Genomic DNA, 14,877 nt, shown 5'->3' on the forward strand with positions numbered 1-14,877 from the left:
TAGCTGCAACTGCACCCATGGGCCTGTTTTAGCAGCTGAGACTTGCTATAGCTCAAGGGCACTTTGTTTATGTCCCTTTTCCTCTGACTATACCCCCTACACTAGAGGAGGACAGGGATAGAACCAGTTACACAGATTCTTCTCCCACCCAGAGATTTTCCCTACAGCCTCATCCCAACAGTATTAGGATTTATTTCTTTACTATGATATTATTTTTCCAAATATATAGCAATTTAATAATGAAATTACAAAAAAAAAAAAAAGTAGGGTGTAAGACAGCGTCCTCTATTCACTGCTGGATGGTGCCGCCTCCTGGCAGTTCTGGGGATTAACTCGGTCAGGCCGACGCCCCTTCCAGTGGCTAAAGCCCGTCAGTTTCTCCTCTGCAATACCTCTCTTGCTCTCAGGAACCACAGCTGTCCTCTTAGTGGGTCAGCCCTCCAGCCAGGTCACTATTATGGTTCCCCCTTCCAGGGGGAGTGTATTAAGGTTCCTGCTCTCCTGCTGTCTCAGGCAGTCGTCTGCTTTGCTGCCTCACGGTGCCACTCCTACAGTGGCGCAGACCCATCCTGTACTCCAAGTTCTAACTCAGGTCCATTCCCTACACCTTGCTGCCTTTCCCTGAGCTGTTTCCATACCTCCTGGCCTTCCCCACTCTGGGGTTTGCCAATCTCTTCACTTTCCCCTTCCTGGGAGTAACTTTAGGCAACTTGTCCCTGTGGCCCCTCAAACATTCCTCCCTTCTCCCTCCTGCTCCTTCTGTTTCTGTTTTCCCTGGAGATTTTTCACCTTCCTCTGGGGCACAGGTCACTTGCAGATTCAAACTATTGTAAATGGTGGATTATCTGTAACTTGAAGTCTTCTTTACATCATGATTTGAGGACTTCAGTAACTCAGCCAGATGTTAGGGGTCTATTATAGGAGTGGGTGTGTGAGGTTCTGTTGCCTGCAATTTGCAAGAGGCCAGACTAGAGAATCATGATGGTCTTTTCTAAGGTTAATGTCTATGAGTCTTTTATAGAAGCCCCACATGTCTATGGCAGGTAAGCTTTCTCTAAATAGCTGGCTCCAGCCTAAAGCTTCCCCATTTGCAGCCTAATTAACTGATTGGGCCCACCTGATCCATCTCAGCTTTTGCAGGGCCAATGTGGGGTGCACACCTCAGCACAGATGTCCTTGTATAGTAACATTATAGTTAATTTTATTTAATATATTATACTTTTTCTTGTAATATGTCGTTTTAAAATTATATTAAATGCATCAGTTTCATAAGTTGAATTAGAATTTGTGCACATCCAGTTGGGTCTAATTCACTGAAGAAAGTTCACATATAGTCTGTGCATATTTTGCTTTCCTTGGGGATGGGGAAACAAAGGACACAGTTTGCTAAGACAATTATCATTCCTTTTTGTAATTTGTTAAACCTTTTTTCACAGTGTGCACAAGTAGTTACTTCTCTGTAACATATGCTGAGTATGTACATGTGTTAATGGAAAGAAGATTCTCACACTCCTTTCCAAAGCTGATTCCAGAAGACAAGAAATCATTGACGATCCTAACACTACACTAATTACCTACTTCCTATTTTGTTTCCTGACCTAGTTTTCTAGAAATGTAGAAACAAACAATCCTTTACTAATTCTCTGTACTTTTTTCTATTTTTCACCTAACTGGTGACGTTCAGCCAAGAATCTCAATTCACTCTATAAACATTAACTAACAATAACAAAACCCTATAACAGCCTTGCAAAATAAGTAAGTATCAGTATGTCCATTTTTACCTACAGATATAATGAGGCATAAGAAGCCTGACTGTTTTTGAGTGCACAACTTGAGACTACATAAAGAGGGCTAGCTTTTCAGAAAGTGCTGAATACCACCTCCTTAAAAGCAGACTATCTCAAATTTAACATATAAAAAACTGGGAAACCAAAACTCTCTATTTATTTTTACTCTTGGCTCCAGGGAACAGCAAAGCCAGGAATAATACTGAGCAGGCCTACTTCCCAGTCTGCTGATTTATCCAGTGCACCACTCAATTTCCCACTGCCAAAGCTACATTTGACATCATTTCAGCAATATGTAAACTATGTACAGTCTTTCATTACAATATAATACTGGTATTTACTTATTATAAAAAGAAATGGGTTTCGAGAATATCCGAATAATTACATAAAAATATGTCCCTATCTGGGGATTATGCTCTGTATCTTGCAAAAGTTTCTTCTACATGCAGATAGAGTTGCCAGGCGTCCAGTTTTTGACTGGAACACCCATTCAACAAGTGCCCCTGGCTGCTCCGGTCAGCACTGCTGACCGGGCCATTAAAAATCCGGTCGGCAGTGCAGTGGGGCTAGGGCAGACTCCCTGTCTATCCTGGCTCTGCACAGCTCCCTGGAAGTGGCCAGCATGTCCAGCCCCTAGTTGCACGGGCAATCAGGGAAGTTCCAGGTGCTGCCCCCACCCCCTAGCTCTGGCTCCGCAGCTCCTGTTAGCCAGGAACCGCAGCCAATGGGAACTGCGGAGGCGGCACCTGTGGGTGTGGGCAGCGCAAACCACGTAGAGCTGCCTGGCCTCGCCTCCGCCTAGAGACCAGATATGCTGGCCATTTCCAGGAGCAGCATGAAGCAAGGACTGGAAGGGAGCCTGCCTTAGCCCCACTGTGCCACCACCCAGGAACCACCTGAGGTTAAGCACCACCTGGCCAGAGCCTGCACCCTGAACCCACTGTCCCAGGTCAGAACCCCCTCCCACACCCTAACTTCCTCCCAGAGTCTGCACCCCACACTTCCTCCCGCACTCCAAACCCCTCTGCCCCAGCCTGGAGCCCCCTCCTGTACCCAAAACCCATCATCCCCAGCCCCACCCCAGAGCCCACACCCCAATGCCCTGCATCAGGCCTGAGCCTGCTCCTGCACTCCAAACTACTTGTCCCCAGCCTGGATCCCCCTCCTGCACCCCAACCCCCTGCCCCAGCCCGGAGCCCCCTCCCACACCCTGAACCATCATTTCTGGCCCCACCCCAGAGCCCGCACCCCCCAGCTGGGGCCTTCACCCCCTCCCGCACCCCCAACCCCCTGCCCCAGCCCAGTGAAAGTGAGGGAGAGCGAGCAGTGGAGGGAGAGGGGCTAGAGTGAGTGGGCAGCAGGGCCTCAGATAAGGGGCAGGGCAGGGCCTCGGATAAGGGGCGGGGCAAAGGCAGAGGAAGGGAGTTCAGTTTTGTGCAGTTAAAAAGTTGGCAACCCTACGTGTAGAGAACATGTGCTCTTACACCTACATACAGAAATACCTCATGTTAACTTTGAAGTTGCTTTGCCTTTCTTTTTGGTGACTTGAGGTAAATTTGAACCAGTAAGCTACATGTGAAGGATTCTGAGCCATACCATCCCCATAAACTATATTTTCTAAATCCAAAAGCATATAAATTTGTCTTAATCCCATTTCTTTTCTTTATGTTGAAAGAACCAGATCTGAAAAGATTGTGTGGATTCTCCTGCAAATTGCTTCTTCAATGTCATTCACGCTCTGGCAGTAATGAATCTTGTCCCTGTGTAACCCACTGATCAGTGTGTGTTATGTGTCCCCGTCTGTGCCCAATCTACAAAAGATATGAGTCTGTTACAGAAAGCCTGACTTGTTAGCTGAAGCAGTAGATCTCTTCAGATCCCTAATCAACAGTCCATGTCAGTCAAAATGGTAACCATAACACTGGCTGCTAGTAGCTGTGCTGGTGCATGGAGGGAGAAAATAGCAGGTCCAAGCCACCCTGAGCATCCTAGATCCGTCATAGTTGTGCAGAGCAGGGTGGCTCAGTGCAGTCCTATGGAGAATAAGGTATTTGTGGGACGAACCATACTGTTACTCAAAAAGAAATGGTATGTTTCCCTTTCTAGATTGTGCTGCAGTCTGACCACCTGCTCAAGTCAGCAGACCATGCCCCAGTCGAATCATGAAGCATTTGCAAGAGTACTAGCCAGGTTCATCTAATACAGAAGAGTGCTATGTGGCTGTCTTGTTGTGACGTTTAATATGAGGAGGGACTTTCCCTATGCCCGGTTACTCCCTACACCCATTCAACACTGACAGAATTTAGTCTGGTATCATTAACTTGAGGACTGCACTTTTCATGACTAGTTCTGGAATCTTGACAAGATATTTTAATATTTGTTCCACTGCCTTGAGATTGATGGGACTGTTAATCATGTTTAACTGCAAAGCTCCACGTATGTTGCTAAAATAAGAAGTCACTGACTTCTGTTTCCTCAGATATGCCAAGAAATCATATATAATATTGCAAGATCTGTTGTGACTGAACATGAAAATATAAGTATTCATAATCTGTGATATGATTACACAGCTATATCTAGTCTGATCTCACCTTTTCATGGTAAGCTCCTCCCCCACCATTCAAAATAGTCAATTTGATCAACAGTCTTTTAAATTATTTATGTAGGTCACCAGCTATTTTAATTTAGCCTTAATGGATGCAGTCACAGCTTGTACCCAGCATGAATTGATGATACGTCAAGACAGACAACATATAGAAATATCCTCATTGGAAAGATGGGGTCTGAGATAGGTGATAGGCTTCTTAGCGATAACTTGTGTTTATGTAATAGATCCATATTCAGTTATTTGTCTTCCTCTATTGATATGTTCTGTACAATGCCCCTTTTGCAGAAAAACAGGTCCAATGCTGGAATCAGAAGGTTCCATGAAGGGTTGGAGCTGTGAGGAGAGAAAAACAATTTGACCTGAGCAGCTACAGAGAGGAAGATAAGTTCTGATGTGTGATAACACTGGTAAGACCCCTCTTGAAAAGGATAGGACAGCCATGGAGAGGCAGGGGAAGGTGAAAGAGAAGTGAATGTTAAGCCAAAAGCAGAAAAATGGACAAGAGCCATAGAAAAAAACAAATGAAGCACAAGGAAAATGGGGCAGGGAAAGAAAAACCGATCAACCTTTCCCTTCCTCCTCACATGAAAAGGTAAGTAAGACCAGATCTACATGAGGAGCACTTTGCCAGTCTAGCTATAGTGGTATGCTATACCAGTATACTCTACTGGCAAAGTGCTCCTACTGTGGATGCAGTTTACACCAGCCTCTGACCTCCCCAAGCACAATAATCTCACCAGCAAAGTGCAGTTTTTCTAATATAACTGCATCTATACTATGGATGTTTGTCCGCATAGCTATGTCGGTCAGAGATCACATCCCTGACCGACACTGCTAGGCCAGCAAAAGTTTGTAATGTAGACTTCACCTGAGTTCCTGCTTTCCTCTCACTGCACTAATAATACTTAGTACTTCACACTTAGGCACAAAATTGTTCGCATAGGATGGAGGAGGATCCAACTGCCCAGATAACACAATACTAAATTCTTCCTTGCAGGGGGAAGCTTTGTGACTGTCAGCTCCTATTTCAAAGGAGGCTGATGTGCTGGGGAAAAACTGCTTCCTGTACTCTGTAGATATCACTGTCCATAGCTCCCCTGTTGTCTAGTTCCCATTTTCTGAGAGATCAACTCTCCTGTCAGACACTTGCCCAGTACACTCTCTCCCACACCTGTGAATTCTCCCCTCCCCAAAATAAGAACAATACCATTGCTTATCCTACAAGGCCTGCTCCCCACCCACTTCCTCTGCCCTCTCAGCACAGTCAGCTATTCCCTCTTGCCCTTGCCACTGTATCTTTCCTCACTAAGATGGATACTCCTCAAGTCTTCAAGAATTTAAAATTCTCCACCCACCTACTTGTAAGAAAGTTGGGACAGGCAGGAATGCTGGTGAGAGACTGGTCTTTATTTCCTGGCTTCAGTAACATGGCATCAGTCAGGATTACAAAAAGTTCCTATCACATAGCAGGGATCAGTAGGCACTGATACCAGTGGCTACTGTTACATTACCTTCTTTTTACATTAAATTCAAATTAAAAGGCAGATGTAAGGGTAACTACTGGAGTCAGCAAATACTGACACTTATCACGTGACAGAGGTTTTAACCTCGTAAAGGTACTGAAGGTTGAGGGAGCCATGTCAGAAAGGAGGGGTGGGGGCGGGAGCAGAGAGTTATTGTGTTGCTAGGAAAAAGGCAAGATGTGGAAAGAGTGCATTTAGAAATTATACAGTAATGGGGGCCAGGGTGCATTAGGAAGTTTTCATTGAGGTACATGCATAAATCATTACCTCCCAGATTATTTAGTTCTGGTAATGGTTACAAAGATTCAGTGAACATTATTACTAGTACTGAGATATGTTTGTAAGAGGACATGAAAAACTGAAGTTAACAGCCATAACTGTGTTAAAGAAAAAAAGACTCCAAGTAATCCATGCTTACTAAGCAGTCTTGGGTAAATCAGCTTCTGTTCCTCAGTTCACTCACCATAAAACAAGGACAATCATATTACCTTCCTCATCTGGATGACAAGAGGCATAGGTAATATTATTAAAGTACTTCAAGATCTTTAGAAGAAAGGTTCCACGAAGTGTACAATACTTTATCATTTTTGTATCCTGGAAAACCCCAAACTCTATTTACATTTATAGAGCCAGTCATTAAATATTTGTAATGACTTCAGAGCCTTTTAGAAACCACGAGGGAAAATTAGCTCATATACAAGGTGCCCCTTTTAGTCTTTATCTACATATCAAAAGAAAATGTTTTATATTAGTTGCTTGTTGAACTTCTACATGTAAACACTTATTTTAATTTTCAGTTGGGTAATTGACACTAATGCTGCAAACAAAGAAAACAAAACCGAAATTAAATAATTTGCTCTTCATGCACTAAGATTTTCCTCTCCCTACCCCCAATTACATTTAAAGAGCATAACTCTTACTTAAAATGTCTACATTAGCGATTTAGCTTTTATCCTCTGAGCTTTTGAGGTGCACCACATTGGATAAGAGCAGGGAGAGGTTATATTAGGCTCCAGTGGCCTACTGCTGCCACTTGGAGACCCTGGTGGAAGTATAACATGAAAGTACAAAGCATGTTCTTTTTATTAATCACTCTTGGGGTACTTTGCTTTGGAAAAGAGAGAAAATGTTCTGTGAATGCAGCCACATCCCACGCTACTTCCCAGGGAAGGCAATGAAATAACTCAAAGGAGAGGCAGGCCTGAATGATATAAAATCACAGACTCTACGAGTAAATGGCAATCATATGGCAATCTTTTAAGTCCAGTTTTTGTTTTAAAAATAAGCACCATTTGTTTAAAAAATTACATTGGTATGGTAATTCTTTAAACAAGTTAGAATCTAGTATTTCAGCTCCTTGTACCAGCAGGTCTATGTGTTGTACACAGAAGCTAATTGTACTACCCTAAAGTTTTTTCTACTAAAAAATCCCTTTTTATGTACTCTAGATTTCAGAATTTCCTGTCTACTTAATTTTTCTTCTAAAAAAGTTAATGATATGCTATTTTAATGATACTCCTCTTTAAGCAAAACAAAATTGAGTATATAAAATAATATTGGATTATATTTTCTTTAATATTTTGTGCTTTAGTTTGGTGTATCTCCTCTGGTCAAAGCAATTGCATAGGCTCTTACTGCAGAAAACAAAGAATGTCTACATATTTTTTAATTTAAAAAGAATGTAAGACAGCCACTTCCATTAAGTTATATGAATGCAGCAACTTGTGCCACCAAATATTCCCCAGAGATCTAAATCAGTTTGGTAATACTGAACTTTATTATAACTGAAAATGAAAACAACTTATGCAGGAAACCATAAAACCCTGCAAGTTAACTGTAGTCAACGGTAAAATCTCATTAGAGATAATAGACATATTGTGGCACAATCTAAATGCTCAGGGCTTATGGTCTGACTGAATTCCAAATGTTTTCAGTAGGAAGAAACTGCAATTCAATCTTGCCACCACCCCCATATATCCTTTTTTCCATAGTCTGTGTCTAGCCTCAAAAGCCTGTGTGTGTAAACTACACCATATTAGGCACTTCAAAATCCTTACAATGGTGAGGTTTTATTTACACACATTAATTACTACTATAATTTCCATCACTCCCTCTGCCACCTCCCACCACCCACAAAAGGATGCGGCCCTCCCCAGTACACACGCTTTGATCAGGATGTGTAGGAGTCATATGGGTAGCAAATGTGGGAGAAACTCCACTGATGCTCCTAGTAGGATTTTTTTATTTTATTTTTAAATGCTATCATGAAATGAGAGAATTTAGAAATAAGTTTGAGTGGATGATGTTAAGGGAAAAATTAGAGAGCCATTGACTGTATCGTTCTGAATTAGAAATACAATCCTGGAGTTGATTTAGGGTAGTGTGGTGTAAAAATAACCCCCGTCACATTAGCAGCTCTGCAAAATCCCAAATTAAATGTGTGGTATTTTTTCAAAGAAAGGAATGTTTATGGATAACCCAACAGTAAATTAACACCCAGGTGGAATTGTATTATATATACATATGGAATTTTAAAATGTGCTTTACAAAATATTAGAGTACCATACAGATTTTTTTATTCTTTTTGGATGGGTGGAGGAGAAGGACATGTGAGTACTGAAGGGTTTGCCTTGGCTTACTGAACACCTTTGCTTTTCCCCACGCCAAGGAGGTATCTAGCAGAATAACATGCTCCACAATAGTGAACAGAGAAATTGCAGAGCGAAGAAGCCTATACACACTCAACCCATCATTTCAGGCAGTCTTCTCCTCAAGTTTACCCTCTTGCAGTTAATCATGGCTTTGGCTGCAGGCCCGTTGGGTCCACCCTTACAGTTTATGAAATCATCACATTCCCATTCCCACCCCGCCTTCCAACTGTGGTCAACTTAAGTGTTGTTTTTTATCACTGTTTGCAAAGAGTTAATTAAAATCCTCCAGAGAATCTACTTTGCATCACGTTTGGCTGCCTGAAACAAAGTCATCCAATCGCTCCTAAATTTTGAGTTTGTTTATTATGACAATTTTGATGTATACCCCCATGGGAATGAAAATTGATTCAGATTTAAGAAAGCACACTCATGTTTAGTATAATTAAACTCACATTAGACAAGACACATGGCCAAAAAAGCAGAAAAAGTAGTCTGTCATTGCAAAAACACAAATGTAGTCCTTGATTCAAAAAGGCCACCTATAATCAGAATGCCACAGGTTCAAGTTAAAGGAGATGTCTTCTAAACGCCTATGTAAAAAGTTACACAAGTCTAATGGATATAGTGTTAATTTGTAAAGAAATTATAAACAGCAAAAAGCAGAAGTCTTGGATTATTTGGAAATAATATACTACTGGGATAGTTAAAGATACATAGGTTTTCCAAAGGAGAAATTTTACTGAAATACTGTAGCTGAACTACTTTCAAATGACTCAATTTTAACTAAATGTACAGTACAATGAACTGCTTAGTTTAGGGTCTCACATTCCCCTCCCCCTAGTTTACAATGCAAATACTAGGCTTCCCCACACCTACTTTATTTCCAAGTTTCCTCAACTCTTGACAGCTTTACTGATAGCCACTCACTACCACTCTGCTTAAGAAGTTGTGACAAAGATACATAGGAATATAAACAGCACCCTGCCTGAGGAAATCTTGTAAAATCCAAGGCACCCAGAAAGTTGGCCTTTCAGTTTGCAAACAGCATGCCTACTGTACTGTACAAATAAATGGTGACAATTATTTTCCTTCCCTACAGTCTCCTTGTTGCTATGACATCTGCATATGTTAAAGCTTCACTGGTTCCAAGCTGGGGAACAGAGCCAAAGTTAATGGCAAAATAGGTTGTGGGTTACTTTGGCAGCCCTCCCCCTTATCTCAACTAGGGTAGGTGTGTAGGGGGAAAGAGGGTCCACTTCTCTTAATGAATGTATCTGCTGGGAACACTGCACAGCAGCTGAGCAAATATCTTTCATTTGCATTTGAAATCTTTGGAGGTAAATCCCTCCAAAAGATATATTTAATAAACTTAAACCTTCTTTTCTCTTGTTAGGATACTGAGCAATGTCTTTCACCTTGGAGAGGTGAGACTGAAATCAACAAATCCTCCCACCGGGCAGGTTTCCTGCAAGATAGATCTGAAATGGAAAGGCAGGATTCAAGTCACAAGGTCAAACAAAACGGTTGAGGAGGCCTCTTCTACACATTCCTGCTGTCTAGATTTCATCTCGGATGGCAGCTGGCTTCGCCCAGCTCCCGAGTGCAGCTTCCCCATCCCCCATTCCCACTGCAGTTTTCTACTTCCAGCGAAAGGTTATTAGCATTTGGTTAATGCACAAAAATTCCTAGAGAGCATTCAGCGATGGCACACATTCAGACTAACATCCATTTACTGCGAGGCTTTGGCCTGCCAAGTCTCTCCGCGGGGATGGGGGAGGGGCGGGGAACGGTACATGTTCCTGCAAAAAGATGTATTTTATAGTCGTCACTGTAAGTACATTTTATTTAACTGCTAATACAGAGTGTACCAGTGTCTAAGACCATTACAGAATAACCACACAGAAAAGCTGTAGCATGACAATGATGACAAAACAGTCAAAGTTTAGGGTTCAGTTCCAGCTGATTTTATTTCCTTCTCAAAAAAAAAAAAATTATTTACAGAAGGTATATCCACAATCTGACAGGCAGTGAACTGGACATGATTAGCTGGCATGATTTTTTTCCTCTTTCCCAACGTTGTGTTGTGGGGTGACCGTTAGACAAAAATATTCTACACAGCATATTGCACAGGATGGATGACCAAAAAACAAAAACAAAACAAAAAACCCTTAAGGGAACCACCTCATTAGGCAGACGTCCTACTGCCTGTCATGTTATATTAACATACATAAACACACAATCTTCTTTTTCTCTTCTTATAATACAGACTTAAATGTACAAAGGTGTTTTCACTTCTTTCATCTTAAACACAACAGCTATAAACCTGAATACATATGCTATCATCATGCCATAAGAGACTAAAACAATTATACTTAGCGACAAGTAGAAAGGATTAAATAGTCAAATACAAGAATGAAAAACGCAGTACATAGTGTCGCGAACTCAAATCGGCATTTAGATAGATCCAGTGGTTTAAACGGCACGTTTTTTTGCATAAAAAAAAAAGTGCAAAAGATGTGGTTTACAAGTTAAAGGTACAGGATCCCTTTTTTCTGTAAATGCACCAGTTGCTTTAAAGCGCCTGTACGATATATGGTTTTACTTAATTATGGGATTTTTTTAAAGTTAGGAGACTGTGTATTACGTTTATTCTTCCCCCCTCACAAAAATCAATGAGATTAAACACTGGGCACTGGTGGCATGTATAAGGGATACTGTCACTTTAAGAAGCCTGCAGATTGGAGTGTAAACATGGAGAAAATAAAGGGGCTGATTTTTGTGTGTATGGGTGAGACATTAACCAGCGGCCCTGTAATTATAATCAGGAAATCCAAACAGCGATTTACACCGATTTACACCCCCTTTATATATTTTTTACAAAAATACACTGAGAAAATAATCAAACGTTTTCATCTCTCTTCTCTTTTGTTTTTAAAAGTGTCAAAAGTCTACATTTAAATATAAAAAATTAAAAGTTAAAACTCTAGCCCTTCAGTGAAGGAGACATAAAAATGGTGCGAGTAACAACGAGAACTACCAAAAAAGGACAAAGAAATACAAGTCAAAAATGTTTGGCCAGTATAAATACATCCACTTATAAAATGGCATCCGATTACATTTACAAGGAAAAAACAATAAAGGAATAGCGCATCCGTGAGAAAAAACAGTCTTTTCATTTACAGCTATAAGGAACAAACACATACATACTCTGAGAAAAAATTTGGTCCTGATTTTTTTTTTTTAAAGTCCAGCACAGATTTGAGTTGCGTTTGAATCCTTTAAAGAGTTAAGAATGAAAAAAAAGCTGGTGATTTTTTTGTAGGAATCAAACATAGCGCCATCTATCTGCTTTTATAGTTTCCTAACACTATTTTTTAAACTGTTCAACAGTCTTACAGAAATCTTAAAAAGATAGACAGGATAACATGCTATATTAAACCCCACCAGTGAAATAATCCAACACCATCACGATTCTGAGTAAGAAGAAAAAAAATTGTTGTTTGCAAAAGCAATCGCCCTCCCTCCATTCCCCCTGTACCACATCATTAGAGAAACTGTTTTGTATCTGTCTCCGTTTCAAAAAAAGTTTTCCGTGTTCATGAAGTTCCATTTTATTGATTGATTTTCTCTCTATATAATAAGGTGACTGAGAAAAGCGCTGCCACCTTCTCCTCTATACGTGCAAATGCATTTCAGTTTATTATTATCTTCCTCTAGTCGTGTTTCCAGTTCATCTTTTTTTAAAAAAGGCAAAAAACCCTAAACCCCTTCCTCTTCTCTGTCCAACTAGGATCTCAGTTCAGTTCCTAGCTCAATTCGCCCTTTCCGCCTCCAATCATCTTCATCTCCTCTTGCTGCAGGGAAAAAAAATTGAAATAGGATTCGCTTCCCTTCCCCCACACCATGGAAACCCTGCAGTCTTTTTAAAAAAAAAAACCAAAAAAAAAAAAAAACAGTTCTCATCTCTCTCAGAACAAAATACTCGAGATCTTCAATGCACTCAGCACAATGTATCACTCCCCCTTCTTCACAGAACGTGGATAAAAAAATCAAAAACCCAGAGGCTTGTGTGTGGTTTTTCCCCTTCTCGGTCTGTCTGTCTGTCTTTCTCTCTCTCTCAAAAAAAAAAAAAAAAAAAAATCACTCCCGCCAGTCTCTAAAAATTAACACCAGGCATCGGAAGGGGCGTGGGGGGATGTGTGTGTGTCTATCTCCAAGCAGAGGAAGGGAGCGAGCGTGTCTTTTTTTTAAAAAAAGGATGATGCCTTTTATCATCTCGGTTTTTTAAAAGCACAGCAAGTCAGTTTCATCAGCCCCTCCAGGGGAAAAAAGATACACCCAACAGCGTGGGCGAGTCCTCTCAATAGTGTGTCTACGTCTCCCCCGGCATTTATTTATTTATTTTCCTCAGTAAGTGAAGACCAGGTTTGAAATGCTGGACTCCAGCCAGTCCCCTGAGATCATCTCACTTACCTCCGGGGTGCAGTAGTCCGGGAACTCAAAGTGCGAGCCCGAGCCAGGCTCGAAGTTAAAATCTAGGTCCCGGTCCAGCACGGACGAGCCGAAGCTGCCCAGGGACATGCTCTCAAAACCGGGGCTGGGGTTCAGGTCCAACAGGTCGTCTTCAAACTCGTCGTCCGAGGAAGAGGAGCCGGAGGAGGAGGAGGACGAGGAGGAATGGGAGGAAGCCGAGGAGGAATGGGAGGTGGAGGGGGCCGGGGAAGAGGCCCTCAGGCTGGTGTAGCTGCGGTGATCCGAAGGGGAGCTGCTGCCCGGCGGGGAAGGGCAGGAGACGCTGCTGCAGTCTCCGTCCTGCTGGCACCCTCCGGCGCCCCCCTCCTCGTACAGGCTCAGGGGGTCGCTGGCTTCCGTGGAGCAGCTCAGGGTCGGGCTGGCCGGCACGGCGCCCCCGGGGGAGGAGGACGCGCTCTGCCCGTGGCCCCCGCCCGTGCCGAACACATAGACCCGCTTGAGCTTCTTCTCCGAGGGGTGTTTGCCGGCGGCCGAGCAGGAGCTGGCGGCGGCGCCGCCGCCGCGGGATTTGTACAGCGAGTGGTGGTCCGGGGGCAGCAGGGCGGCCTGCGCCGGCGGCTCGGCGGGGAAGGGGGCGGCTTTGCTGCCCAGGATCACCTTGGCGTGCGGCTTGCTGGCCCCGCAGCCGCCGCCGGGGGAGAGCTTGGAGCCGCCGCTCTTCTTCAGGGCGGGCTTGGAGGAGTTCGTGCTGCCCCCGCTGCCGGTGCCGCCCCCGCCGGCGCCAGGGCTGCCCCCGCCACTCTTGTCTCCTTTCTCGCCGGGCTTGCCGGAGCTGTTCCCCGATTTCACCTTCTTCCTGGGCCGGTACTTGTAGTCGGGATAGTCCGCCATGTGCTTGAGCCTCAGCCGCTCCGCCTCCCGGATGAAGGGGATCTTGTCGCTGTCCTTGAGCAGCTTCCACCGCTTGCCCAGGCGCTTGGAGATTTCGGCGTTGTGCATGTCCGGGGACTGCTCCATGATCTTCCTCCTCTCGATCTGGGACCACACCATGAAGGCGTTCATGGGCCGCTTGATGTGCCCGCTGGGGGTCTTGCACCAGCTCGGGTCGTCCGCCTTGCCCCCGGTGGAAGCGGTGGAGCCCGGCGTGGGAGAGGAGGCGATGCCCAGCTCGATGCCGGCCCCGGAGTCCGAGGTCTCTCCGGCCAGAAGCGCTTCCGTGTTCTCCGCGTTGTTAGTCTGCTGCACCATCTCTGGGTCTCACACACACGCGGCGGCGACGGCTTGCAGGGAGGTCGCCGGGGCTCAGCTCGACACCAGTGCAACGTAAAAAAAAAAAAAAATGCTCTCAACTTTAACAAGTACAACGAGGAAGGGGAACGAATCAGACAGTCCCAAACCACAGCAAAATGTTCAGCCCTTCGCCAGCGCGCAGCCCCTCTGCTAAGTAGTTGTAGTTCCAGACAGGCTCGTCTCCAGCGCTCTGTGCAGTCCTTCCCCCTTTGCTCTCTATTAATTTAGGGGCAGCAGCCAGTGCTCAAAGTGGAACAGACATAGAGTTTCTTTAAAAAATGCTGCAATTCCCCCTCTTCTTGTCAGTGTTTCCCCCCTCCCCTTCCCGAAGCAGTTGATTCCAGTTCACAAGTGCTTTTTCTCTGCCCAAGATGTTTCAGGAAAACAGCACACGCGCTGGTAAAGCCTCCCACTACTGAGCCCGGCAACACACACTCACACACACACAAAATCAAAAAAAAAAAAAATTAAAACCGGACTCCAGGACTCGTGGCTGTGCAGTCAGTGATCAGGAGCTTGTGCAGTTAATTAATTGGTTGTTGAGA

At 43.7% G+C, this 14,877-nt stretch overlaps 1 protein-coding gene across 1 annotated transcript; it reads right to left on the reverse strand.

Moving 5' to 3' along the window:
* Positions 1–10,517: 10,517 nt before the first annotated feature.
* SOX4 (SRY-box transcription factor 4) lies at positions 10,518–14,822 on the reverse strand. The gene has a single exon (XM_084619928.1). The coding sequence runs from the start codon at positions 14,288–14,290 to the stop codon at positions 12,977–12,979; it is 1,314 nt and encodes a 437-aa protein (XP_084476054.1). The 5' UTR covers positions 14,291–14,822; the 3' UTR covers positions 10,518–12,976.
* Between the last annotated feature and the right edge of the window lie 55 nt (positions 14,823–14,877).

The sequence above is a fragment of the Lepidochelys olivacea genome, assembly GCF_965140295.1.
Source record: "Lepidochelys olivacea isolate rLepOli2 genome assembly, chromosome: 2".
In the NCBI taxonomy this organism is placed as follows: Eukaryota; Metazoa; Chordata; order Testudines; family Cheloniidae; genus Lepidochelys; species Lepidochelys olivacea.

Coding starts and splice junctions, on each gene's coding strand:
- SOX4 (XM_084619928.1), bottom strand. CDS start 14,290: ATGGTGCAGCAGACTAACAACGCGGAGAACACGGAAGCGCTTCTGGCC.